Below are 25548 nucleotides of genomic sequence, written 5' to 3'. Positions count from 1 at the left end.
GGTAGTGCATGTCTGTAGTTCTGGCTACTTGGAAGGCTGAGGCGGAAGGATCGCCAGAGCCCAGCAGGTCAATGCTGGGGTGGCTGTGAGCGTGCCACTGCACTCCAGCCTGGGCAACTGAGTAAGACTTCAACTCAAAAATAAAAAAAAAAAACATGCTGGAGAGGATGTGGGGAAAAGGGAATACTTCTACACTGTTGGTGAGAGTGTAAATGAGTAAACTAGTACAACCTCTGTGGAAAACAGTGTGGTAATTCCTAAAAGATCTAAAAATTGACCTTCCATATGTCCCCACAATCCCTCTACTGGAATACTTGGAAGAACTCAAATCACTCTATGAAAAAGATACCTGCACACGCATGTTTACTGCAGCACTATTCACAATAGCAAACACATGAAACCAACTGTGCTGCCCATCAAAAGAGGACCAGATTTTTTTAAAAAATGTGCCCGGCTTGGTGGCTCAGCCTATAATCCCACGCCTTTGGGAGGCTGAGGTTAGTGGATTGCCTGAGCCCGTGGGTTCGAGACTCGCCTGGGCAGCGAGACCTCATCTCTACAATAAATCAAAAAAATCAGCCGGGCATGGTAGCGCATGCCTGTAATTCCGGCTACTTGGAAGGCTGAGATGGAAGGATCGCCGGAGCCCAGCAGGTCGAGGCTGCGGTGGCCGGGAGCGGCCACTGCACTCCAGTCTGGGCGACAGAGTGAGACTCCAACTCAAAAAAAAAAAAAAAAAATGTGGTACATATACACAATGAAATATCATGCAACCATAAAGAAGGGCAAAATTATGAACTTCGAAGCAACTTGGATGGACTTAGAGTCTATAATACTGAGTGATCTAGCACAGAAAGAAAGAAATGAGTATCATATGTTCTCACTCATAAGTGGATCTTGAACAACTATTGTAATACTATAAGAAAGGGATTGGCAGTAGCAGGAAACTGCCAGGGGAGGGGGGCATAACTCATCAACAAGTGTACCTGCAGAATAAACAGTTGCATACCTAACCCTGAATTGTACTCCACATATTTAAAATAAAAATTTTTTTAATTTTAAAATTTAAAAAATTGTATCATTTGTAACACTATCTACATATGTTTATTTTCTTTACATAATGCAATTCAGTTTTCTAGATGGAAAAGAAACTAAAAGATTCAGTCAGATCAAGCCCATCTTCTACTCAAAACCTTCCATTTCACTTAGAAGCAAAAAACAAAGTTCTTCGCATGTCCTTGAAGGCCCTATAGGGTCTGGGTCCCGCTGTCTTGGGTCCTGTCTCTTGTTTCTCTTTCCCCTTCTTCAGCCCTTCAAGCAACCCTGGCCTCCTCCTCCCTGTTTCTAAAACACGCCAATGCAGTTCCTCCTCAGCATCACCTTGCTTGCTGTCCCCTTTTCCTGCAGTGCTGCTTGCCCAAGTGTCTGCTGGTTCCCTTCCTCACATAATTAAGGTACCTGCTCAAACGTCCCTCTTCTGGAGCAACCTATATAAAAGAACACCCTTGAGAGCCCCGTCCCTTTACCTCACTTTATTTGTTTTCTCAATACATTGCCAAGCAGATCACATGTTTACTTATATTTTGTCTTCCTCAATTAGAATATAAACTTCATGGAAAAGGGACTTTGTTCTGATTTTTTCACGGCTGCAAATGTTATTTCATGGCTGTGCCTAGAAAACTGTGTGGCAGAGAGCAGCGGCATACTTGTTGAAGTAGTTGATGATGGAATGAATTTGCCAGCATGAGCAGAGACAGCAGACACAGGGCATGCCCTATGACCTGGTGGTCAGGGCCTCGGGGGCCAGACCCCACCACAGACCAATCAGCTTCACATAGGAGATTCTTTCCAAGAGCAGAGACACACCCTAACCACAGTCATACAGATCACAAATGATTGGTTTGTCACACAACAAATGAGAATAAATGGCCCTGAAAGGATCTGAAGAATCGACTCTCGAACCCCTGACTCCTCCAACAGTCCCCGATAGGTGTGGTGCTCAGAGAACACCCATAGCTGGGACTGCAAAACAGCTCCAAGCATGTGATTTCCAGATAAAGGAGCAATGACGTTGGTACCTTTCCTACAAAACAACACGGTGCAATTACCTTTAAGAAAAAGAGTCATGACGTCAATTAACCTGAGTACCTTGTAGTGAGGGCCTCACGGTCACATATGCCAGCTCTTGCTGACTTGATATTTTCTAAGTGCTCTTTCCCACTGGCTCAGAGACCAAAAAACCAGATAATTGAACAAAGGGAGCCCAAGGGAGTCATTAACAGAGTGGCTGTTACCCTAGATGTCACCTAAAACAGTGGTTTTCAGATTCGGCTGCACATAAGAATCATCTGGAGAGCTTCTTAAAAACCTTCATACCCAGGCCATACCCCAAACCAATCCACTGTGGCCTCTGGACATGTGAGCCAGGCATCGGGGTTTCTGAAAGCTCCCCAACTGAGTCCACATGTGCAGATAATATCGAAAATCACTGAACCAGAGAGAGGCTGATGGTTGTGCAGGTCTAAGAAGGCAGGGGAGGGACTCATGGTCTCCTTACCTCACCAAGGTGTCACTACCAGCCCCTCCTGGACTGTAGTAGAGCACATTCTCCAAGGACAGGGAGAATTTCAGCCCCTCCGCCTCTGAGATATATAAATTGGTGCGGTTGTTACTGTGACTGACACACACAAATACTTGGTCCTCAGAGGCATCTGCGATGTAATATTCCTTTGGAATTGAAAGTCAAAAGAGACATAAGTCAAAAAACAAATATGCCCTGTGGGCTTTTTCTATACACAGAAAAGCAATGACTTTCAAATGTCCCAGTGATATATGTGGGCCTAAAGCCCACAGAAAGCTCCCTAACCTTGGCAAAGACATTTTCATATCCTTCCCCTGAGGAGAACCTGAGACAGGTCTGCAGCTTGAGCAGGGCACAAAATAAGAATGGGCCACTGAACTCCATAAATGACCTAAAAACCTCTTTTTACTAATAATGTCTCCCTCTTTTTCCCATGAGACCTTTTATTCGTACAAAGTACAGTATAGATTAATGTGCATTTCATTTCCTTGTATTTTCCCCAAAGTGACTAAAGAAAGGCAGAGCCCACAGTAACACAAACTGTTCTCCTTCCTGTACCCCTCTGAGCTACTAACCTCCCACCAAATTAACTGCCAATGTCAAGGCCTTCCAATGTGACCTCCTCCCTGTGGTCCTTCGCTGATGTCCCCAGTCCGTGCTGATCTTTCCTACTGATCTCCATGTTACAATGCTGCAGATTCAAGCACTTGGCTATATTCGGTTTCTTCCTCTGCTAAGTTCTTGTCCTCTCCAATCTGTTTCTAAATGGTGGGACCCAAATCTCATCCCCTTTTGGAACCTAGCCATCTACAAGGAATACAGTAGGTACTTAATAAAAAATACTTATTATATGCAAACTTCCCATTGCTTCATTACTGGCACTTGAGCTGCTGACTCTGGTTCCAAGATCTCTGCTACTCCCACTCCACTTAAAGCAAATTAAGGCTCCCGTTCAGTCCCATTTCAGTGAAGTGGGAAACAACAGCTCAAGATGCCCAAAGGATAATGGTTCTCTCTAGAGAAAGTGATTTCAGGGAGGCTCCAGAAACTAACCTCCCCAGCAGGACATCCTCACAACATCCTTCCCCTGAGTTCTGTGTAACGACAATTACACTTCTTCCCATCCTCAAGCAGACCCCACTCACATTAATAGGATGTCTTGTGACAAACTGTGCTGCTCGCATTGGCTTCCGACCAAAGGAGACCCAGAGCTGGACAGAAGACTGCTGCTGACTGCCCAAGAGATGCTGCCAAGGAAGAAAAGAAGAAAATTAATTTTGCCAGATTACAGCTACTCAAAACAAGCAAAAAAGAAAACAGAAAAGTGAGACCCTTCCAATTTGACTGGAAACACAAAGCAGAGAATGTGACTGCAACTTAATATTTTTGTCATGTCTGCCATCACTGGACAGCTTGGGCTGTGCGCTTTATCCAGGATACCTGGTCTGCAACAGATACTAGATACTCCATGGATATCAGAAGAGGAAGGACAAGGGTATATGGGAGAATATATACTGGGGAGGGTGTTGGAGGCTGCCAATGCTTAAGAGGAGTGAGAGAAAGGGAGAAGATTATGCAATGGGGCTGAAGAGACAGGCAGGGTAAGAGCCTACAGCCCCCAAACCACCATAGGGTGAGATCAGTCACACCGTGCACACAAAACATGTTCCCATCTCCCTTCTACTCCTATTTTTAGATTACAATGATACTACAGTCACCAGGTTTTAATTTGTACCAAGATTGAGGGAATCTTCATTGACTTTGTTTTTTAATCTTTGAACACTTCTTAGTAAGGTCTTTTGCTAGAACATATACTTATTGATAGAGTATTCAACATGATATTGACCACTATCTCATTGTATTTTACAGATTTTAAGCCATAGCCAGATTCTTGAAAATGTGTATAAAAGCACTAGATTAAGAGCCAGCTCTGCTACCTAAGAAAATCACAAAATTTGTCTAGGCTTTGGTTTATTCATCTACAAAATGAGAAGCTTATTTGAATCAAGAGGTCACTGTAGATGGGTTTAAAGCATCCAGGATCCCTGTAAATATATGTGCAAAAAAATTTTTTTTTTTTTTGAGTTGAAGGCTCACACTGTCGCCCAGCTGGAGTGCAGTGGCACACTCACAGTCACACAAGCATCAACCTGCTGGGCTCCAGCAATCCTTCCGCCTCAGCCTTCCATATAGCTGTAACTACAGGTACGTGCTACCATACCCAGCTAATTATTATTTATTTATTTATTGTAGAGACGAGGTCTCACCAAGTCACCTGGGCTAGTCTCAAATCCGCAGGCTCAGGCAATCCACTCACCTTGGTCTCCCAAAGTGCTGGGATTACAGGCTGAGCTACCAAGCCCAGTCGCAAATTTTTTGAATATATGCAGTCATGCATTTTGCTATGGAGGGCCCATACCTTTTATTATATTCTCAAAGAAGTCCATGACTTTAAAAAGTCAAGGATGTTTGTTTGTTTGTTTGTTTGTTTTGAGTCAGGGTCCCACTCTGTTGCCCAGGCTGGAGGGCAGTGGCATGATCATGACAATCATGGTTCATGGTAGTCTGCACTTCCTGGGCTCAGGCAATCCTTCCACCTCAGCATCCCGAGTACCTGGGACTACAGGTACATGCCACCACGTCCAGCTAATTTTTTTATTTTTGTTTTGATTTGTTTTGTTTCTATAAAGAAGTCTCGCTATGTTGTCCAAACTCATTTCGAACTCCTGGGCTCAAGCAATCCTCCTACCTCAGTCTCAGCCATTCACGGACTTTTTTTTTTTTTTTAAGAACTGCTGTAAGAGCTGCATGTGGTTTCTTCCAGCACTAAAACAACATGACCATGAATTGAGGGCAAATGCTGCATGTCAGTTAGAAAAGACATAGGGAGGCATACCCTCATGTGGATATAATCACACAATGACTATGAAACTTGTTGAGATGTTGGGGTCCCCAGCCAGAAGAGGTCAGATTGGTTTCACTTATCTTTTATTAGGTTGCTATTTATTACAGTTATTAACTTCCTACAGAGTAGGGAATGTATCCATTTATTTTATCTGTAACATAAAAACTGAGTATCCTGTGCTCATACATGCCCCATAAATACTTTGTGAGGACCAAGCTGATAAATACAAGGTTACTTTTGACTCATTTGAGCAGTATGCATATTCAAGCCACCACTGAATAAATGGTTAAAAGTCAATTGTTTCAAAGAAGCCAGGCAGAGAGGTACAAAAGACTACCAACTAAAGTGGTAACCTGAAAACCATATTAATAGCTTATACTCAGTATGGGGAACATAGGAAATGACAGATCTATTAAAAATATATTAGCTGAATGAGTTCCAGCAAAATTATTACACAGAAATTTCAAAACATTTTGTTAAGTTGATAACATTTTATAGCTATGTCAGATGATTAGTTTAAGTCACCTTATATACTTTATAAACCTTTATGCATATAAATGAATACTATTGATAGTAAGAAGTATTGTGAGTTTCTGACACTTTTCTTAATAAACCATAGGTTTTTGGTGGGTTTGTTTGTTTTGCTTTATTTCACTATTATTATAAAAGTAAAACATACTCATAGAAAAAAGACATCCAACAGCACAAGTGGGTTATAAGATAAAACGCAGACATTCTGCTGTAAACCCCCAAACCCCTCCTCCCACTCTACCCCTCAGAGCGCCCACTGGCTAACAGCTCTTATGCATCCTTTCAGAAATGCTCTGTCCCATCACACAAGAATATTTATATAGTAACAGATGCTAGTGCTACGCCTGCCTCCAACATCCATTATCCCTTTCTTCCTGAGCAACAGGACCCCAATCACCACCTAGAATAAAAGATTATGGTCTCTACCTTTTTTGGCAGCTTCGTATGGTCATGTGACTAAGTATTAGCCAATGAGACTCAAAGAGAGGTATTGTGTTGGAGTGCTAGGAGGACTGCTCAAAGAGACTGACTTGGTTGGAAGATGTCCTACTTTGGCCTTTCTGTCTTACTTTATTTTTCCTAACTGTAATAAGAACTCGAAGGCAAGTGTAGACATCTTGGACAATGAAATAACCTTGAGAATGAAAATCATTTGGTAGGATGGTAAAATGGAAAGATAGAAGCCTAGATCCCTAATAACACCAGGACACCAACACAGAAGTCCTAGATTGCCTATCTCCAGGCAGCAATGAAGAGAAAACTAAACGCCTGGATAAGCTACCTTTTTTTCTGGTCTATTACCAGCAGCCTAACACAACTCCAAATTGATACAGGCTATTTAATTTTTCACATACAAACTGGATCATGATATAAATACTGTTATGCAACTTAACTTTTTCCATGAACTATGTATCTTACTGTTTTACAATGTAACTTTTTTATCATTTTATCTTAGACACCTCCATTTAACAGCTATTGATGGGCATTTAGGTTGTTTCCAGAAGCATTCTTCAACAAACACACTTGTATATATTACCTTTTTCAGAACTGTACATTATTTCTAGGATATACACTTAGGAGAATTCCAAAGTCAAAATTTTTATTTTTAATAACTGCCATGAAATGGCCCTCCTGAAAGATTGTACCAGTTTATACATTCACCAGCACACACACCTTCATCAACAACTAGGAATTATTAAATGTTTTAATTGACTGGGCTTGGTGGCTCAGCCTGTAATCCCAGCACTTTGGGAGGCTGAGGCAAGCGGATTGCCTGAGCCCACAGGTTCGAGATCCACCCGGGAAACTTGGGGAGACCTTGTCTCCACAATAAATAAAAAAAAAAAAAATTAGTCAGGTGTGGTAGCGTGCACCTATAGTTCCAGCGACTTGGAAGGCTGAGGCGGAAGGATCACCAGAGCCCAGCAAGTCGAGGCTGTGGTGGCCGGGAACATGCCACTGCCCTGCAGTCTGGGCGATAGAGTGAAACTCCAACTCAAAAAAAAAAAAAAGTTTTAATCTACATCAATCATACAGAGTCTGAGAATTTATAAAAAGTTTTTTCGGCCAGGCTCGGTGGCTCAGCCTGTAATCCCAGGGCTTTGGGAGGCCGAGGTGAGCAGATTGCCTGAGCCAGCAGGTTTGAGACCCACCCAGGCCACTTGGCAAGACCTCGACTCTACAATAAATAAAAAACTAGCCGGGTGTGGTAGCATGCCTGTAGTTCCGGCTACTTGAAAGACTGAGGCAGAAGGATCACAGGAGTCCAGCAAGTTGAGGTTGCAGTGGCCGGGAGCATGCCACTGCACTCCAGTCTGGGCAACAGAGCAAGACTTCAACTCAAAAAAAAAATTTTTTTTTTCTTTAATTTTGTGCTTTCATTTCTGGTAATTCAAAATAAATTCACATAAGTATCTGGATAACCTGAATTTCTATTTATATTTGAGATTATGTCAAGAGCAAAAACGAAATGGAGTTTCAAGGAGAAAAGAGGAGCGAGTAACCACATAAATGACACATTCTTATCAAGTGAAAGACAAAGGATATTGCAGAGAACTACTCAATTGAAAGTTTCACTGTAGTTCAGCTAGAGAAAAACAGTGGAAGAATTGAGACAATCTATGACATGTGGTATAGCACAGGGACACTAACACCTGAGCCACAGCATTCACCTGACACATTCTCCTATGGAGCAATAACAAAGTTTCAGCAAAACAACACCATCCACATTAATGCTGTTTACAAAACATCACTAAAATGTGACATCTGGAATATTTTAGGAAAAAAATAAGTAACAGGTAGATGGCTAAGGGAGAGGCTGGCAAATGTAAGTAATTAATATTGAAGCTGGATGAGGGCATATGGGGAGGTTATATCAGTATTAACTGTTATTTGGTGTAGTTTGGAAAATGTCCATAATAACATTAACAAAGTTAATATTAATTGGAAGCACTTCTAGAATGGCAGAGTAAGGAACTCTAAAAATCCACTCATCTATAAAAGCAAAAAAAAAAAAAAAAACTGATGAAAATTCTCAAAATCAACTTTTTAGAATTCTGAAAATTAAATAAAGATTTGCAAATATCCAAGGCGTATTTAGTCAAGAACAATGGATGAATCTTGGCAAAAATAGCCAGCATTGGGACATTTTCATTTGCCCTAATCCTATTCCCCTCTCCCTAGCTCTGTGGTAACCTTGGAAACCCACAGCCTTGCATTTACAATAGTTGCGAAATACAGCAGCCTAGCAGCCCATGGAGAGGGCAAAACAAGTTTAGAGCTCCCAAAAAAGGCTGCCCTGCCTGGTGGTTCACAGGAAAGCTGCATTCTCAGGTCTTATCTTTATATAATCTGACTCAGCTCAATGTATAGACAGCCCTATAGCCAGCCAGGGTATTTATGGAAAACCGTGAGTGATGATTGGCAAACATTTAATATCAAAGCTGCCAAAGGCTGTTTACCAGCTGGAGCTAAAAAGAGGTTAACTAACTAGCTTAAAAGAAAAAACCGGGGAAGATGATGTCCTTCAAAGGTTTTAGTAACCTCTGAAATATTCCTGGAACTCTACAAGGTCAAGCACATAAGGGCTGTATGCTCAGAAAGAACTGAAAAGCACCTAATCTAGCTCCTCTGGCTAACTTTGAGACTCTGCACAAGCAGGAAGTGAAGGCTAGGGCAGAGCTATAAATTGCTGGCCAAAGCACTGAAGGTATGCCTCAACACATACCCAGAGGATATCAGCAAAGACTGAGGGACTTATTGGTTCAAAGCATTTAAGAAAATCTCTGTCAAATCACTGGTTGATCACTAAGATAAATTATCAGACATTTCATTAGCTACACAAAATAAAGAATACAAACTTTACAGAAGCAGTGCAGGAAACTCATTGAATTTAAAAAAACCAGCAACAACAAAAAAATACTAAAGAAGGGTTATTTCGATGTGAGGAGCCATTACATTATTGTAAATGCCCAGTTTTCAACAAAAAATTACAAGAAAAGCAAAAAACCAACAAGGTATAACCCATACACAAGGAAAAAGAGCAGTTAATAAAAACTGTACTAAGAATGTTCAGATATTAGACTTAGTGAACAAAGTATTCAAATCAGCTATCACAAACATGTTCACAGAAATAAAGAAATTCATATATAAAGTACTGAAGGAATGTATAAAAACAATGTCTCCTAGAGTAGAGAGTATCAATAAAAAATAGAGAGTATTTTTAAAAGAAACCAATAGAAATTCTAGAGTTGGAAGTTATTATAATTCAAAAGAAAAATTCAGTAGAGGGGTTCAAGAGCAGATTTGTACCAGCAGAAGAAAAAAGCGGTGAGCTCTAAGATATGACAGTTGTGAGGATTAAGTCTGTGGAAAAGAGATTAAAAAGAATGTTAAAAATAAACAGAACCAAAGAAACCTACAGGAAACCATCAAGTGTCCTGACATACACATTATGGGAATCATTAATAAGATAAGAAGGAAAGAAAAAAGAGAAAGAATATGTGAAGAACTATAACCAAAAACTCCCCAAATTTGATGAAAAACATAAATCCAGGAAGCTCAGTGAATTCCTAGTAGGATAAACTCAGAACTACATAACTGAATACACAACAGTAAAACTGTTGAAAGCCAAGATAAAGAAATAATCTCCAAAGTAGCAAAAGGAAAATGACTCATCACATATAAGAAGTCCTCAAGACTAAAACTGTGTCGATAAGATTGAAGTATATAAAAATGAGACAATAAAAGGGGGATTAATGGAGCTATATAGGAACAAACATTTGTATACTATTGAAGTTGTTATGAATCCAAATTAGATTTCAACCATTAAGATGTTTATTGTAATCCCCAAGACAAACATTAAAAAAATACCTAGGAGAAAAACTTAGTAAAAGAAAGTACAGAGAATTAAAATGTTATCCTGGAAAATATATAGTTAATACAAAAGAAGGCAGTAATAAAGAAGCAGAGGAACAACACACACACACACACACACACACACACACACACACACACACACACACAGCATATAGAAAGCAAATAGCAAAATAAGAGATGTACAGTCTACCTTTTAGTAATTACATTAAATATAAGTGGATTAAGCACATTATTCAAAAGGCAAGGATGAGAAGAATGAGTAAAAGACATGACACAATAATATGCTATCTACAGAAATTCAAAGATACAAATAGACAGAAACTAAAAGGAACAAAAATGAAAAATGATACACCAAGTAAACAGTACCCAAAAGAAAGCTAGAATAACTATCTTTGTAACAGACAAAATAGACTTCAAGACAAAAATAGTTACTAAAGACAAAGAAGGACATTTTATAATAATAAAAGTATCAATCTGGAAGAATTGTCAAAAATATGTATGTGCCTAATAGCAGAACTCCAAGGCATGAGGGAGAACTTCTAGAACTGAAGAAAGAAATAATTCAACAATAATAGTTAAAGATTTTCCCACCTTCAATAAAGATAGAACAGGCAGAAAAAGAAAAAGACCTAACATCAGTATCAACCAAGTAGACTTAATAAACGTCTACAGGCCGGGCTCGGTGGCTCAGCCTATAATCCCGCGCCTTGGGAAAGCAAGCAAAATGAAAGATATAATAAAGTTACAGTGGGAATAAATAAAACAAAGAGTAGAAAAACAATAAGGAAAATAACTCAAGCAAAATGCTAGTTCTCTGAAAAAAGTAACAAAATTCACTATCTTAACTACAAGCTAGACTGACCAAGAAAAAAAGGAAGAAGACTCAAATTCCTAAAATCAGCAAAGAGGAAACATCACTTGTGACCTCACAGAAATAAAAAGGATTATAAGTGAATACTATGAACAAGCAAACATTAAATAACCTAGATTAAATGAACAAATTTCTAGAGAGCTATAAACTACTGAAACGGAATCAAAGAGAACTTTTAAAAATCTAAAGAAATTGAATTAGTAATCAAAAGACTTACCACAAAGATAAGCCCAGGACCAGAAGCCTTTAGTGGGAAATGCTGCCAAATAAAGAATAAAAACTAAGCCGGGCTCAGTTGCTTAGTCTGTAATCTTGCTTTTGGGAGGCTGAGGTGAGTGGATTGCCTGAGCCCGGGGGTTCGAGACCCGCCTGGGCAACTTGGCGAGACCTCATCTCTACAATAAATCAAAAATTAGCCAGGCACGGTAGCGTGCGCCTGAAGTTCCAGCTACTTGGAAGGCTGAGGGGAAGGATCGCCGGAGCCTAGCAAGGTCAAGGCTGCAGTGGCCGGGAGCGTGCCACTGCACTCCAGTCTGGGCAACAGAGTGAGACTCCAACTCAAAAAAAAAAAAAAAAGAATAAAAACTATTACAAACCAAGACCAAGGCAGATTTATCCCAGAAAGGCAAGGTTGGTTTAACTTATTAAAAGAATTAATGAAAGCCGGCTCGGTGGCTCAGCCTGTAATCTCACGCCTTTGGAAGGCTGAAGTGAGTGGATTGCCTGCAGGTTCGAGACCCGCCTGGACAGCGAGACCTCATCTCTACAATAAATCAAAAATTTAGTCGGGCATGGTAGCGAGCGCCTGTGATTCCAGCTATTCGGAAGGCTGAGGCCGAAGGATCGCAGGAGCCCAACAGGTCGAGCCTGCAGTGGCCGGGAGCAGCCACTGTGGGCGACAGAGTGAGACTCCAACTCAAAAAAAAAAAAAAAAAGAATTAATGCAATATGCACTATTAATGGAATAAAGGAGACAAAAAAAAAGAAAACACACATTCATCTCAGCTGATACAGAAAAAGCACTGACAAAGTCCAACACCTTTTCAAGATTTTTAAAGAAACACTCAACAGCCTTGGTAAAGAATACAACTTCCTCAACCCGACACAGAATATCTAGAAAATCCTCACAGTTAAAAATCATACTTAGTCATAAAAGAATGAATTCTTTTCCCCTAAGACATGGATGCCTGCTCTCTCCACTTCCACTCAACATTTCACTAGAGATTCTAGTCAAGTGGTTAGGCAAGAAAGAGGACTCCAGGCTGGAAAGGAAGAATTAAAATTATCTCTATTAACAGACATGATCTTGAATATAGAAAATCCTAAGGAATACACATACACATATAAAAATAGAACTAATAAAATCCAGCAAAGTTGCACAATACAAGATCAATATGCAAAAATCAGTTGTATTTATATATACTAACAATGAACAATCTGAAAATGAAATTAGAACTATATCACCTACAGTGGAGTAAAAAAAGAATACTTAGGAAAAAAATTTTAACAAAAGAAGTGCAAGACTTGGACAATGAAAACCAGAAAACATAGCTGAAAGAAATGAAACAAAGCCTAAATAAATGAAAAAACAACCTTGATCCATGCATTGGAAGACAATAACATATTAAGATAGCTCTCCAAATTGAAAATCGCATCTGCCTTTTTTTTTAAAAAAATTGACAAGCTGATTATAAAATACATATGGAAACGCAACAAACCCAGAACAGCCAAAACAATCTTGGGGAAAAAAACAGATGAAGGCAGTGCGTTCGGCGGTCCCGCAGATCTGTCTCTTGCTTCAACAGTGTTTGGGAAAGGCTGGGTAGAACAAGTATCTCTTCGAAAGGCTCACCCTCAGGCATGACTAGGAGCCCAGCGGCCTCTGGGGGGGCCCCCTCTCAAAGTATCAGGGCTTCTTCTGCCAGAGCCTCCCCCTCCAGCCACTGGGCAGCTTTTTAACTGCCCTGGACCAAATAAAAATAAAGGTTTTTGCAGCAAAAAAAAAACAAAAACAGATGAAGGACTCAAACTTTCCAAATCCAAAACTTACTACAAAGCTACAATAATCAAAACAGTATGATGGTGGCATAAGGACAGGTATACAGATCAGTGGAACAAAATTAAGACTCCAGAAATAAATCTGCAAATTTATGGTCAATTTCAACAAATATGACCGGCAATTCAGAGGGAAAAGTATAGTCTTTTCAAAACATGGTGCTGGGATACTGGTTAACTATATGCAAAAGAATGAAAGTGGATACCTATTTAATGCTAGACACAAAAATTAATTGAAAGTGAATCACAGACCTAACTGTAAGAGGTAAAACTATAAAATTTTTTAAGGAAAAAAGAAGTAGGTCTTCATGACATCAGACTAGATAATACTTTTTTTTTTTTTTGAGTTGGAGTCTCACTCCTTCACCCAGACTGGAGTGCAGTGGCACGCTTCCGGCCACTACAGCCTCGACCCGCCGGGCTCCGGCGATCCTTTCACCTCAGCTTTCCAAGTAGCCAGAATTACAGGCGCACACTACCATGCCCGGCTAATTTTTGATTTATTGTAGCAATGAGGTCTTGCCAAGTTGCCCGGGTGGGTCTCGAACCCGCGGGCTCAGGCAATCCACTCATCTTGGCCTCCCAAAGCACTAGGATTACAGGCTGAGCCACCGAGCTCGGCCTAGATTTAGATCTAACAACAATAGCACAAGCAACAAAAGAAAAAAAAGGTAAAGTGGGCTTCATCAAAATTAAAAATTTTTGTGCTAAGAAAGATATCATCAAGAAAGTAAAAAGACAACCCATGGAATGGCAAGAAACATTTGCAAATCATATATCTTGTATACAGAATATATGCAGAACAAATAAAACACTACTACAACTCACGAAAGAATTCAATTTAAAAATGGGTAAAGGACTTCAACAGACATTTGTCCAAGAACACAACTTCCTCAACCCGACACAAAATATCTAGAAAAACCTCACAGTTAAAAATCGTACTTAATCATAAAAGAATGAGTGCTTTTCCCCTAAGATCAGGAGAAAGACATGGATGCCTGCTCTCTCCACTTCCACTTAACATTTTACATTGTGCCAACAGGCACAAGAAAAAATGCTCAACAGCCTTAGCCATCAAGAAATGCAAATCAAAGCATAATGAGATATCACTTCATACTTCACTAGGATGGTTGTAATAAAAGACAGACAATAATAAGTGTTGACAAGGATGTGGAGAAATTGCAACACTGATACATTACTGATGGAAATATAAAATGGTGCAGTTGCTTTGGAAAACCTTTTGGCAGTTTCTCAAAATGTTAAACATAGAATTACCACATGAGCCAACATTTACACTCCAAGGTATATATCTAATAGAACTGAAAACATATGCCCACATACAAACTTGCACAGGAACATTCATAGCAGCACTATTCATAATAGCCAAAAAATCCAGATGGCCACCAACTAAAAGATCAATAAATAAAATGTTATATCCATTACAAGAGAATACTATTTAGCCATTAAAAATGGTTAAAGTGATGATACATGCTACAACATAAAACTTGAAAACATTCTGTGAGAAAAGCAAGTCATAAAAGGTCACATATTATATGATTCCCTTATAGAAAATATCCAGGATTTTTTTTTAATGTCCATGATAGGCAAATCCATAAAGACAGAAGGAAATTACTGGTTATCAGTAACTGGGAGGAGAAGGGAAGTAATGCTAATGAATGTGGGGTTTATTTTGGGAGTGATGAAAATGTTTGTAATTAGGTAATAATGACCATTGTACAATCTTATGAATATACTAAAAATCACAAAATTATTCACTTAAAGGGGTAAAATTTATGGTAGGTGAATTGTATCTTAATACAGGTGTTATATCAAATTAATATTAATTTTAAACTTATTGGTATTATAGTTTTTTAGTCCAAATTTCAGGTTTTACTAGTATATATGAGAGTTATAAGCACTTGGTCTTATATCTAACTTTATATTCACATACATTTAAATAACATCATAATTAAAATAATTTGTAAATAGTTTGGTTTGAGTCAGTTATCCTATAATTCACAACCCAGGTTTGGTCAGCTAACTTCTCAACCAGAAGTCCACAACATCGTGAAGCAATTACTAAACTTATTCATGCCAGGCTCGGTGGCTCAGCCTGTAATCCCATGCTTTGGGAGGCTGAGGTGAGTGGATTGCCTGAGCCCACGGGTTCAAGACCTGCCTGGGCAACTTGGAGAGACCTCATCTCTACAATAAATCAAAACATTAGCCGGGCGTGGTAGCACACGCCTATAGTTCCAGCTACTTGGAAGGCTGAGGCGGATCGCCAGAGCCCAGCAGGTGAGGTTGCAGTGGCCAGGAGCGGCCACTGCACTCCATTCTGGGCAACAGAGTGAGACGCCAACTCAAAAAAAAAAATTTTTTTCATTATCTCTGCTCAACATTAGAGACTTTATATTAGCATAAGGTTAAAATTTGGTTTTAAATTGTGAAATTAGTGGTCAGTTAGTCAGAATCATGAAAATACAAATAGGCTCTCTCTGGCATTCAGGGTATTTGAACTGGCCATAATACTCTAAAGCTAGTATCCTGGCATCTACAGGGTGTAACAATTTGGGAAGGCCTATAACCTGCACTTTTTAGAACAGTGTCTGAGACTTGTCAAGATCTTGCAATTCCAGTTGCCTGATGCCTATTGAAAGGGTTACAGACAACAAGGGTCAGCAAACTTTATCTGTAAAGATCTAGAAAGCAGATATTTTAGTCTCTGTGAGTCATACGGCCTGTACATAGCTATTCTGCCAATAAGACATGAAAGCAGCCTGAGACCACACATGAGCAAATGAGTACGGCTATGTCCCAATAAAACTTCATTTACAAAAACAGGTGGCGGGCCACAGTTTGCCAGTGTCTGCCCAAGAACATACTGTTTGCAACATGCAAGGTGTGGGTGGCTGCATCACCTTTATAAGAACAGAGAGGAGTCGGGCTCAGTATTTCAGCCTGAATCCCGCGCTTTGGGAGGCTGAAGTGAGTGGATTGCCTGAGTCCGCAGGTTTGAGACCTGCCTGGGCAACTTGGTGAGACCTCATCTCCACAATAAATCAAAATATTAGCCAGGTGTGGTAGCACGCACCTGTAGTTCCAGCTACTTGGAAGGCTGAGGCGGAAGGATCGCTGGAGCCCAGCAGGTTGAGGCTGCAGTGGCCGGGAACGTGCCACTGCACTCCAGTCTGGGCGACAGAGTGAGCCTCCAACTCAAAAAAAAAAAAAAAGAACAGAGAGGACACTTCATCAAGTCCACAGATCATGTCCTTACTTACTGACACACATTTGTTCAAGAAATGTCTGGGCCTGGCTTGCATTATCATCTGGTATTGAGGTTGTAGGAAGTAGCTAATCCCCTCACCCACCTCTCAACCTTGTCAGCAATGATTGTTATCTAGTGAAAAAGAATCTAACGGTTGCATATTACCAAATTAACAAATCATAGAGGTACCTCATTGTTTCTTTAATGGCCCTGTCACTTTGACTATTAAGACAAATGAGTGAACTTCATGTCAAAAAGCAAGAAATAAAAGTTAAATTTAGGATAAGGAACTCAGAGAGCAACAAATACAAAGCACATATAATGCCAGAGCCAGGCCAACAGGGTACCAGGAAATTCTGAAGACCCAGACACCAGCTCCAGTCCAGAACCCAGGAGGCTAAAAAAGTAATGTGCAAAGGATTGTAATCATTCATGGCGATGGAAGGAAGCAAAAGAATTAACCACCCAAAACCACCTTTCTGTAGTTTTAAGATTAGTTCCTTAATTTTCCAAATAGGATTTGAATCCACTTAATGTTAAAGTCAGATGGAATACCCCAAACTCAGGTAGGCTTTAAAACTAGGCAGACCCCAGATAAAAAGTCACACTAGGAGGCTTCAACACTCCTACTGGGAAAGTTATCTGACCAAGGCCAACTCTGTTTATCCTTGTGGCTTAGTAACCTAATAATAAAAATGGAGGAAAACACCTGTTTTTGTCAGCCACTGCTAGTTGTGTTTCTTCTCTTATCAATTCATCCCTTGAGAAATATTCCCTTGACAGTATAATTGACTATTATTTGAAGCATCTGCCTGCAGAAGGTCTCAAGGGAAGAGTTTCTCAAACTTTGGTGATTCTTAGACACCATAGGGATGCTCAAGGGAAAAGCGCACTTGAGCCCTGCAACCTGCGCTTTTAACAACTGCCCTTGCATGATGCTGATGTGAGTGCTAAGACCGCAAATTGGGAAACACTTCCCGGTGGTGGCCTAATGCATCTTACACTAGACCCTCTAGCTAACACCACTGACCTTGGAATCTGGTGGCCCATCCATGTGCAGGAGGGAGAATTCAACATATAACTACAATTCCGCCACCAACAGCATGTAACTAAATAAGCCTTACAGAGACAAGAATTAACTGTAAAAGTACCAATAATTTAATAGCCCTCCCCCAACAAATTTTTTAAAATCCACTAGTCTGTGGTTTTTAAATTAAGCACGTAAATTGCTCAACTCTATTGCACACCTGCTATGTATCAAACACTGTGCAAGACACTGGTTGTTTATCAGTGATGATCAAGAGACTTGACCTCTAATCTTACTACTGGATTAGGAGTGAGAGTAAAAATTCACCCAAGGCACTTTGTAAACCAACTATGTCTGTAAATCAGCTATGTCTTGGGTGTGATATCCAGAAGCAACAAGGTTAAGAGAAATCAACAGCAGCCATCCATTCCAGCCCCATTTCAAGGCAAAAAGAAAGACAAGCCAAGGGATCAGTCACTGTGTCTTAAGAGTTCAAAATTAAAATGATACAATAACTTCAGGCCTAAGGAAAAAGCCTATAAACAGGAAGAACTGGAGATAAGGTTTTAGACTACGAGGGAAGACCACCTCCCCAAAAAACCAGAATTAGTTTTTGGAGGACAGGCTTTCCTTGCTAGGTTAGTGTTCTGGGAAATCACTGGCATCAGTGTACCAGCTAGCACTGTTGTGAGAGGCTGTATTCTGATTCAGTGAATTTTGGGGGGGAGATTGTTTCAATACATTTGCCCATTTCATAATGGTTGATTTACAAGCATACCTGCCCACACTGTGCTGCATGTTCAGCAGTTTTTGACCAAAAACAACATGACCCTTGTGCCCCACACTCCCTTTCACCTGATCTCACCCTGAGTGATGATTTTTTACTGATGTGGAAGAGTTGAAACAAAAAATGGCAGAAGTGCTAAAAGGCATCAAAATTGACAAGTTCAAAAACTGTTTTGAGCAGTGGAAAAAGCATCTCGATGGGTATACTGCATTTAACAGAATGCTTTGAAAGTGTCTGAAGTTTAAACATGCTAAGAATACACAATTTTTTTTTTTAGTTGGAGTCTCACTCTATTGCTTAGGCAAGAGGGCAGTGGCTAGCTCATGGCCACACAGCCTCAACCTGCTGGGCTCATGCAATCCTTCTACCTCAGCCTTCCAAGTAGCTGGAACTACAGGCGTGCGCCACCACACCCGGCTAATTTTTTAATTTATTGTAGAGATGAGGTCTCTACAAGTTTCCCAGGCTGGTCTCGAGCCCATGAGCTCAGGTAATCCTCTCACCTGAGCCTCCCAAAGTGCTGGGATTATAGACGTGAGCCACCATGCCCAGCCACCACACCATGCCCTCTTGTATACTAGAGCTCAAAACTACAGCATCGACAGCAAAAGGCACAAACGCTTGGACTTGATTTCTCACCAGTGTTTCCATCACCCCTACCTAAGGCAATTCAAAGATACCTGTGTTTTGGGGCTGCTGTGTGTACATGTGTATGCGTATCTAAAAGAAAGAGAAAGAGACAGACAGGCAAGGCAGGAAGGCAGTGAACCACTGTCCATGGGTCAATGCAAACAGCATGACAAAAGGAAAAATTGCCATAGGTTAATGGTTTTTAAAAACACTTTGCAAGGTAAGTAACAAGGAACACCTCTTGCCTTTAGCCACTCACATCTCTCCTTATTCCGACCTTACTCCCTGCATTCCCTGCTGGGGAGATCCTCTCAACCCTAGAATCCTTCCAAGAGGGCTGACCTACTTTCGCCTGACCTGCTATCAATTATATAAGTAAATGGGAACCTGAAGGAAAACATTACATCTGATTTCAGTCCCTAAGGTTAACAGTGACAGACAGTTGAGCAATATCGCAGTTTGCAAAGGCTCTCAACAGAGCCTGAGTCAAGGAGGCAATGGCGCCATTAGGAAGGCAAGCTGGTAGTCCCTCAGAGAACGGCAACCCCACCTGCCCTTGGCCGAGCCTGGTTCTCTCCTTCACACCAGGGTGATAGTGGACTCTACACAGTTGCGAGGCAAGTCCTGTTAAATAACCAACTCTTGTTTTAAATGAGCAAGCTCTCCATTGCAGCATCTGGCTCCAGCACATAAAATCAAGGAGAAGATTTTCCCAAAGGCTGAGAGTTAAGCTACTTACTGACAGCTGGAAGCTTAATTACTGCTTTTCGTAGAGCATTAACTCCCACTAGCCAATGACTACACATCCTATTAGCCATGTAAATTAACATGTGTCGAAAAATCTCCAAGAAATCAGCCCAAGTTTACAGGAAATCAGGCAGCCGGGTTTGGTGGCTCAGCCTGTAATCCCAGCACTTTGGGAGGCCAAGGCGAGTGGATTGCCTGAGCCCACAGGTTTGAGACCCACCTGGGCAACCTGGCATAGACCTCGTCTCTACAATAAATCAAAAAAAGGAAATCAGGCAGTAGGACTAAAAGAAAGAAGCCACTGAACCCCACCTCTCCTTTGTATGTTCTTTTCATTGGGACTTCAAAGAAATATGTCTTTGTCAAGGATGCTTGGCTACCAGGAAACAACCAAATTCCTGGAGCCTGGAAATACACTGAGCGCCTGTCCTATGCTTCTCAACTCCCCTGACCTCCTAGGACCTTAGACCTTTGGGAATGTTCAAAGTCCAGGATCCTCCAGTCAAGCTATCCCCAGTGTTGTTGATCTAATCCCTGCTTGTGCAAACTCACCTGTTTAATCACACAACAAATCTTGCCAAAAAACTCAAAAGCAGTTTATAGGAGGGACCCCCCCCAAAAACGGAATTATCTTTTGGAGGCAAGCCACTTGTAGTACAGGCTTCCCCTGCTAGGTAAGTTTTCTAAGAACCCATCAGCATCAGTGTCCCAGATAGCATTGTTGTGAAAGGCTATATTCAGATTCAGTTAATTTTTTTTTTTTTTTGAGATTCTTTCAAAGCATTTGCCCATTTCATGATGGGTGATTTACGAGCACACCTGCCCATACTGCACTGGGGGTTCAGCAGTTTTGACCAAAAACAGCATGACCCCCGTGCCCTACCCGATGTCTCTCCAAGCGACTTTGTTTTCCCAGATGAAAAAAGTCCTCAAAGGGAAATAATTTGCAGCCGTGGAAGAGGTGGAACAAGAAACAGCAGAAACACTAAAAGGCATCAAAACTGACAAGTTCAAAAACTGTTTTGAGCAGTAGAAAAAGCGTTTTGATAGGTGTACCACATCAAATGGAGAGTACTTCGAAGATGACTGAAGTTTAAACATATAAGAATACACAATTTTTTATAAATAAATTCCAGCTTTGGGGGGGGGGAATCCCCTGCATATTCCTTAGCACGTTCAACTTACCACCACCTTTGTAGCAAACATGTACTTGTCCCGAAGCTGAAAGTCTCTCACTTCCTCCAGGATCACTTCCTGGTTTTCACGGGACTGAAAGAAGTCTGTACTTCGGAAAACTGTGGAGTAGCCAGAGGGTTCATGCCGTTCAATGTAGATGGTATTTGGCTTGTCATAGGGATCAATTCCCCTGGAAGAAAAATAAAAGTGGTTGTTATCATTTCCATATTTGATTACCAGAGGCATGGCAAAACAACCAATCAGAATTTAGGGTCACCGTGATATGACCTACAAAAGATACTCTGTGTCCAAATATACATCCCTTTGGTTACCCCTTGGCTCAGTATAGAGGGAAAGGAATTGCCATTTGGAAAGTGTTTTATGTTGTTTCAAAGCATCCTGGGTTTAGCTCAAGGCAATCTCCGGCCTTGCTTGACACAGCAAAACATAGAAAAAGTACAAGACTGAGTGTTTCAGGATAAATAAGCAATGGACTGCTTGAAGCTATCAGCAAGTTTCTGGCCTAAAGTTATACACCTCAGAGGAATGGAGGGAAGTTTTCCCAAGGTGCTGTATCATCAGAACGTCACTGGAGAAAACCACATTATGAACCTCTGAGTCTGACTTTTCCGAGGGATCCTACCCAGTCTCTCTGTGTTCCCTGCCAATGACACTGATCCATACATTTTGGGGTCATCCCACCCAGTGTATTTCATCTCCTGAGGCTCTTGCACAAACTCTCTCACATACTGATCTCCTTGATGTCCCTCAGAAAGGGAGGGCGCATTTCTCCCACTATGCTTTTGCAAACACTACACTCCTGTACAGAGATGCCTTCTGCACACACACTCATCCCTCCATATAAATCCTACTCTCCTCTGAGGTCAAGTTCAAGTACTCATCTTCCAGGAAACCTTTCTCCAATGCTGTCTTCTCTTCTCTCAACACTAGCAATGTGTCTCAGTAGCACTAAATTCCAAGTTTTTTTCAAGGGGGACCCAAAAAACCCAGAATTATTTTTGGGAGGGCAGGCCCCTTGTAGTACATACAGGCTTCCCCAACTAGGTTAAGTGTTCTGGGAACCCATCGTCATCAGTGTACCAGCTAGTGTTGTAAGAGTTTGCATTTGGCTTCAGTGAATTTTTTTTTTTGGAGATTCTTCCAACGGGTTTGCCCATTTCATAATGGTTGATTTATGAGCACATGACGCTAAGCGTTCAGCAGTTTTTAACCAAAAACATCATGACCCCACGCCCTAGCTTCCCTGTCCACTCAATCTCACCCGGAGCGACTATTTTTGTTTGTCCAGATTAAAAAGATCCTCAATGGGAAACATTTTGCTGATGTGGAAGAGGTAAAACAAAAAGAAAACAGCAGAAGCACTAAAAGGCATCAAAATTCATGAGTTCAAAAACTGTTTTGAACTGTGGAAAAAGCATCTTGATGAGGTGTATTGAGTCAAATGGAGAATATTTTGAAGGTGACTGAAGTTTAACATGTAAGAATAAATACACAATTTTTTAATAAATAAATACTGGGCTTTTTTGGGTCCCACCTCATAGATGAGTTTGAACTCCAAAGGCATGAAATCACCTTAGCTGGGTGATTTTAGAACCATCTCATTACTTCATACAGTAATGCTTCTTAAACATGATATAATATTGTTCCACATTATGTACTAGTCTGAGCTTCCTAGACAGAGCGCAGTTGCCTTGAAAGGCCATGCTGTAAATTTCTTTTTATCCTACAGGGATCCTGACCTGAAGTGACACTTGCTGCATTGGAAGTGTAGGCAATAATTAGAGAAACTAATCCAAGATGAAAAATGTAGAATGACTAGGTCAAACTATCTCAGAAAAGTATCTCTGAACTAATGTCCCCCAAAGAAGCCCCACACAACAGCTAGGAAGATGACTTATCTAACCCAGGTTTCCTAGCATTCTCAAGGACACCACGGCCAGGCGAACCATTCAGCAAATAGAAAAATAATAATTGGGAACATCAGGAAGATAGTATCACAGTAAGGATGCAAAGTGATGACTCAAGGAACGGCAGAAGGCTTCAGCTATGTAGTTGTCTTCATACAGTTCCATATGCACAATGGCTCTGCAAGTATTGAAGGTAAATAGTATCAAATTCCTTCAAAGATGTACTATCAAGAGCATGTTCTCAAAAAAAGAAAAAGAAGAAGAAGAAGGGAAGGAGGAAGGAGGCATGAAGATAAGAAACAGAAAAACAAAAGGGCAGCCTTTTATAATGGGGAAACCTTGAACTTTTTCTCTACAATCAGAAGTCTTAGTCGGTCGTAGAGAAACCAGTGGCCTTGGTCCTAATGTGGGAGAAAACTATTCTTCATTATCAGAAGCTCTGTGTGCATGTGTGGGTGGGTGGTAGCATGTTCTCTTCTACAATTAGAAGTACTGATTAAAGTACTTCCTCTAGCCTAGAGGATATGCAAATTAAAATGAGGCTGCTTGGTATTTTTAAAAAGGCGGAGAGGAAGGAACCTTTATTGAGATATTTTGAGACTGAGCTCACCTCTATTATTCCTTCCTAGCCAAATGCAGCAGCCAACACCTACATAGATAGAAAGAACTGTGACTTTCATCCCAATTCTCTTCCGTAATCCATATTTGGACCTCCCGTTTCTACAAGCTGCAAATTCTTATACTTTGCAATCACTTAGGCTTCCGATTTCTGACACTTCCTGATACCTACTTCCTATTCTCTTTGCCCTCATTCAAAAATTCCAATCCTTGCTCTATGTCTGAGCAGAGTCATGGGGCCTCACTTGGCCTCATGTGCAACCCCTCAGTGATACTCCATAAGGCATCCTTGAGTCCCTCCCCTACCGGTCCGCTACCGTTTTGTCTTACCAATCTCCAGCTCTGAACCATGTAAATTATTAGTTTTCTTCACTCCTGGTGCTCCCAGGTTGCCATGCATTGTTGAACAAATATATGTCATTATTCTGAGAACGTAGATTACACTTTTACTTATCATGGAGAAACTTAGGGGGAAAAATCCCCCAAATACCCTAAAATCCTCTCACAACAGACATGCAATTAGCTTAAATAAGACAGTCCCATCCTTTCCCCTAATACTTCTGCATATCTGCACAGAAGCAGAAGGTACAATATATATTAGGCAGAAGGCCTAATTTTGAAGGTGTTATTTGAGCAAAGATTTGAATAAGGTAAGGGAGTAAGCAGTAAGTACGTATATCTTTGGTAAGAAAGAGCATTCTAAATAGAAAAAATAGTATGCGCAAAGGCCCGGTGCCCTGTGATAAGAATGTACTAAACATTTAATATGAGAGAAACGATGAAGCATTAAATGGTTCATAGCAGAGGAACAGCATGATTTGACTTGTTTTAATAGGACCAATCTGGCCATGTACTGAGAATTAGTTAAAGAAAAACAAGAGTGAAAGAGTGAAAGACCAGTTGGGAGACTAATGAGCGATGACACTGGTGGCTTGGAGTAAAGTAGTACTTGAGTAGACGATTCTAGAAATATATTGAAGGTGGACCAACAGAATTTCCGATAGATTGAATGTGAAGTATGAAACAAAAGTGGAATCAGTGATGACTCCAAATTTTTTGGCCTGAGCAACTAGAAACCAAAATGGGAAAGATTATGGGTGGAGCTAATTTGAGACAGTGAAGATCAAGGTTAACTTGGGAGGCATCAAGTTTACGATATCCATTAGTCATACATGTGATTGAGTGGATGAGTAGTTAGATAAACCCACTCACCCGGCAAACCCACTCCTGGAGGTCTGCCCTACACATTTGCCTGCCCGTGTGCAAATTCACATATTCAAGATTATATACTGTATCACTGTAATGGTAAAAGATCAGAAGGAACTATAACTAGAAACAACTCACTTCTTGATTACAAGCTGTTTATTTCACCCCTCTTCCCAAAAACTTGCAATGATTTCCCATTGCTTTCAAAATTTAGTCCAAACTCCTTTACCAAGCACTACAACTTCACCCAATACACTGTCCAAAAATAAGAACCAATATTCTCTACCGAAGCACCACAAAAGACCCATCTCTGTGCCTTTGGCTACTCTGTTCCTGTGCCTGAAATTCCTGTCATCTACATCTTCGCACAGTGACATCCTACTTGTTGTGCACTAGATCAAGGGCAACCTGCTCCACGAAGCTACACATGATCTTCCCATCTAAAAGGAAGAGGTCCCTCCTCTGGCTTCTCATGCTAGGTCTGTGACTTGCATGCCTTTTTTATAATGTGTGTTATGTACCTGAAATGTCCTTTCTTATCTCCTAAACTGTAATCTCCTTAATAATGAGATCCATAAATTATTCAACTTCTTATACTCTAAAGCATCTAGCAGGTTTTATATTTAGCAGATATTCCAAAAATTATATTATGAATAAACAAATGCATGACTTTTGTATAGAGAAAAATCCTCGTTTCTAATATGCTCTAAAAATGAAAGTGTTTAGAAACTCTACTAACATGCAAGAGCTTCAAGATTCTCCTGGGTTCCCAGAAAATGCAAAAGCTTAGCCACTCCTCTCACAAATAGACCTTACTCCTTCATCCTTCCCTCTTCCCCCA

At 40.6% G+C, this 25548-nt stretch overlaps 1 protein-coding gene across 1 annotated transcript in view; it reads right to left on the bottom strand.

Moving 5' to 3' along the window:
* LOC103274566 (sortilin-related receptor-like) overlaps positions 1-25548 on the bottom strand; it is a gene marked incomplete at its 3' end in the record, with an annotated part of 93823 nt that overhangs the window by 31231 nt on the left and 37044 nt on the right. The window contains exons 7-9 of the mRNA XM_021705907.1: positions 20965-21145; positions 3727-3828; positions 2558-2727 (exon numbers count right to left, since the gene is read on the bottom strand). Of these exons, the coding sequence (XP_021561582.1) occupies positions 2558-2727; positions 3727-3828; positions 20965-21145 (453 nt within the window). The remainder of the gene's footprint in view (positions 1-2557; positions 2728-3726; positions 3829-20964; positions 21146-25548) is intronic.

The sequence above is a fragment of the Carlito syrichta genome, unplaced genomic scaffold, assembly GCF_000164805.1.
Source record: "Carlito syrichta isolate Samal-C Ts95f unplaced genomic scaffold, Tarsius_syrichta-2.0.1 Scaffold314806, whole genome shotgun sequence".
Lineage (NCBI taxonomy): Eukaryota > Metazoa > Chordata > Mammalia > Primates > Tarsiidae > Carlito > Carlito syrichta.
This window is presented reverse-complemented; position numbering and strand designations above follow the sequence as displayed.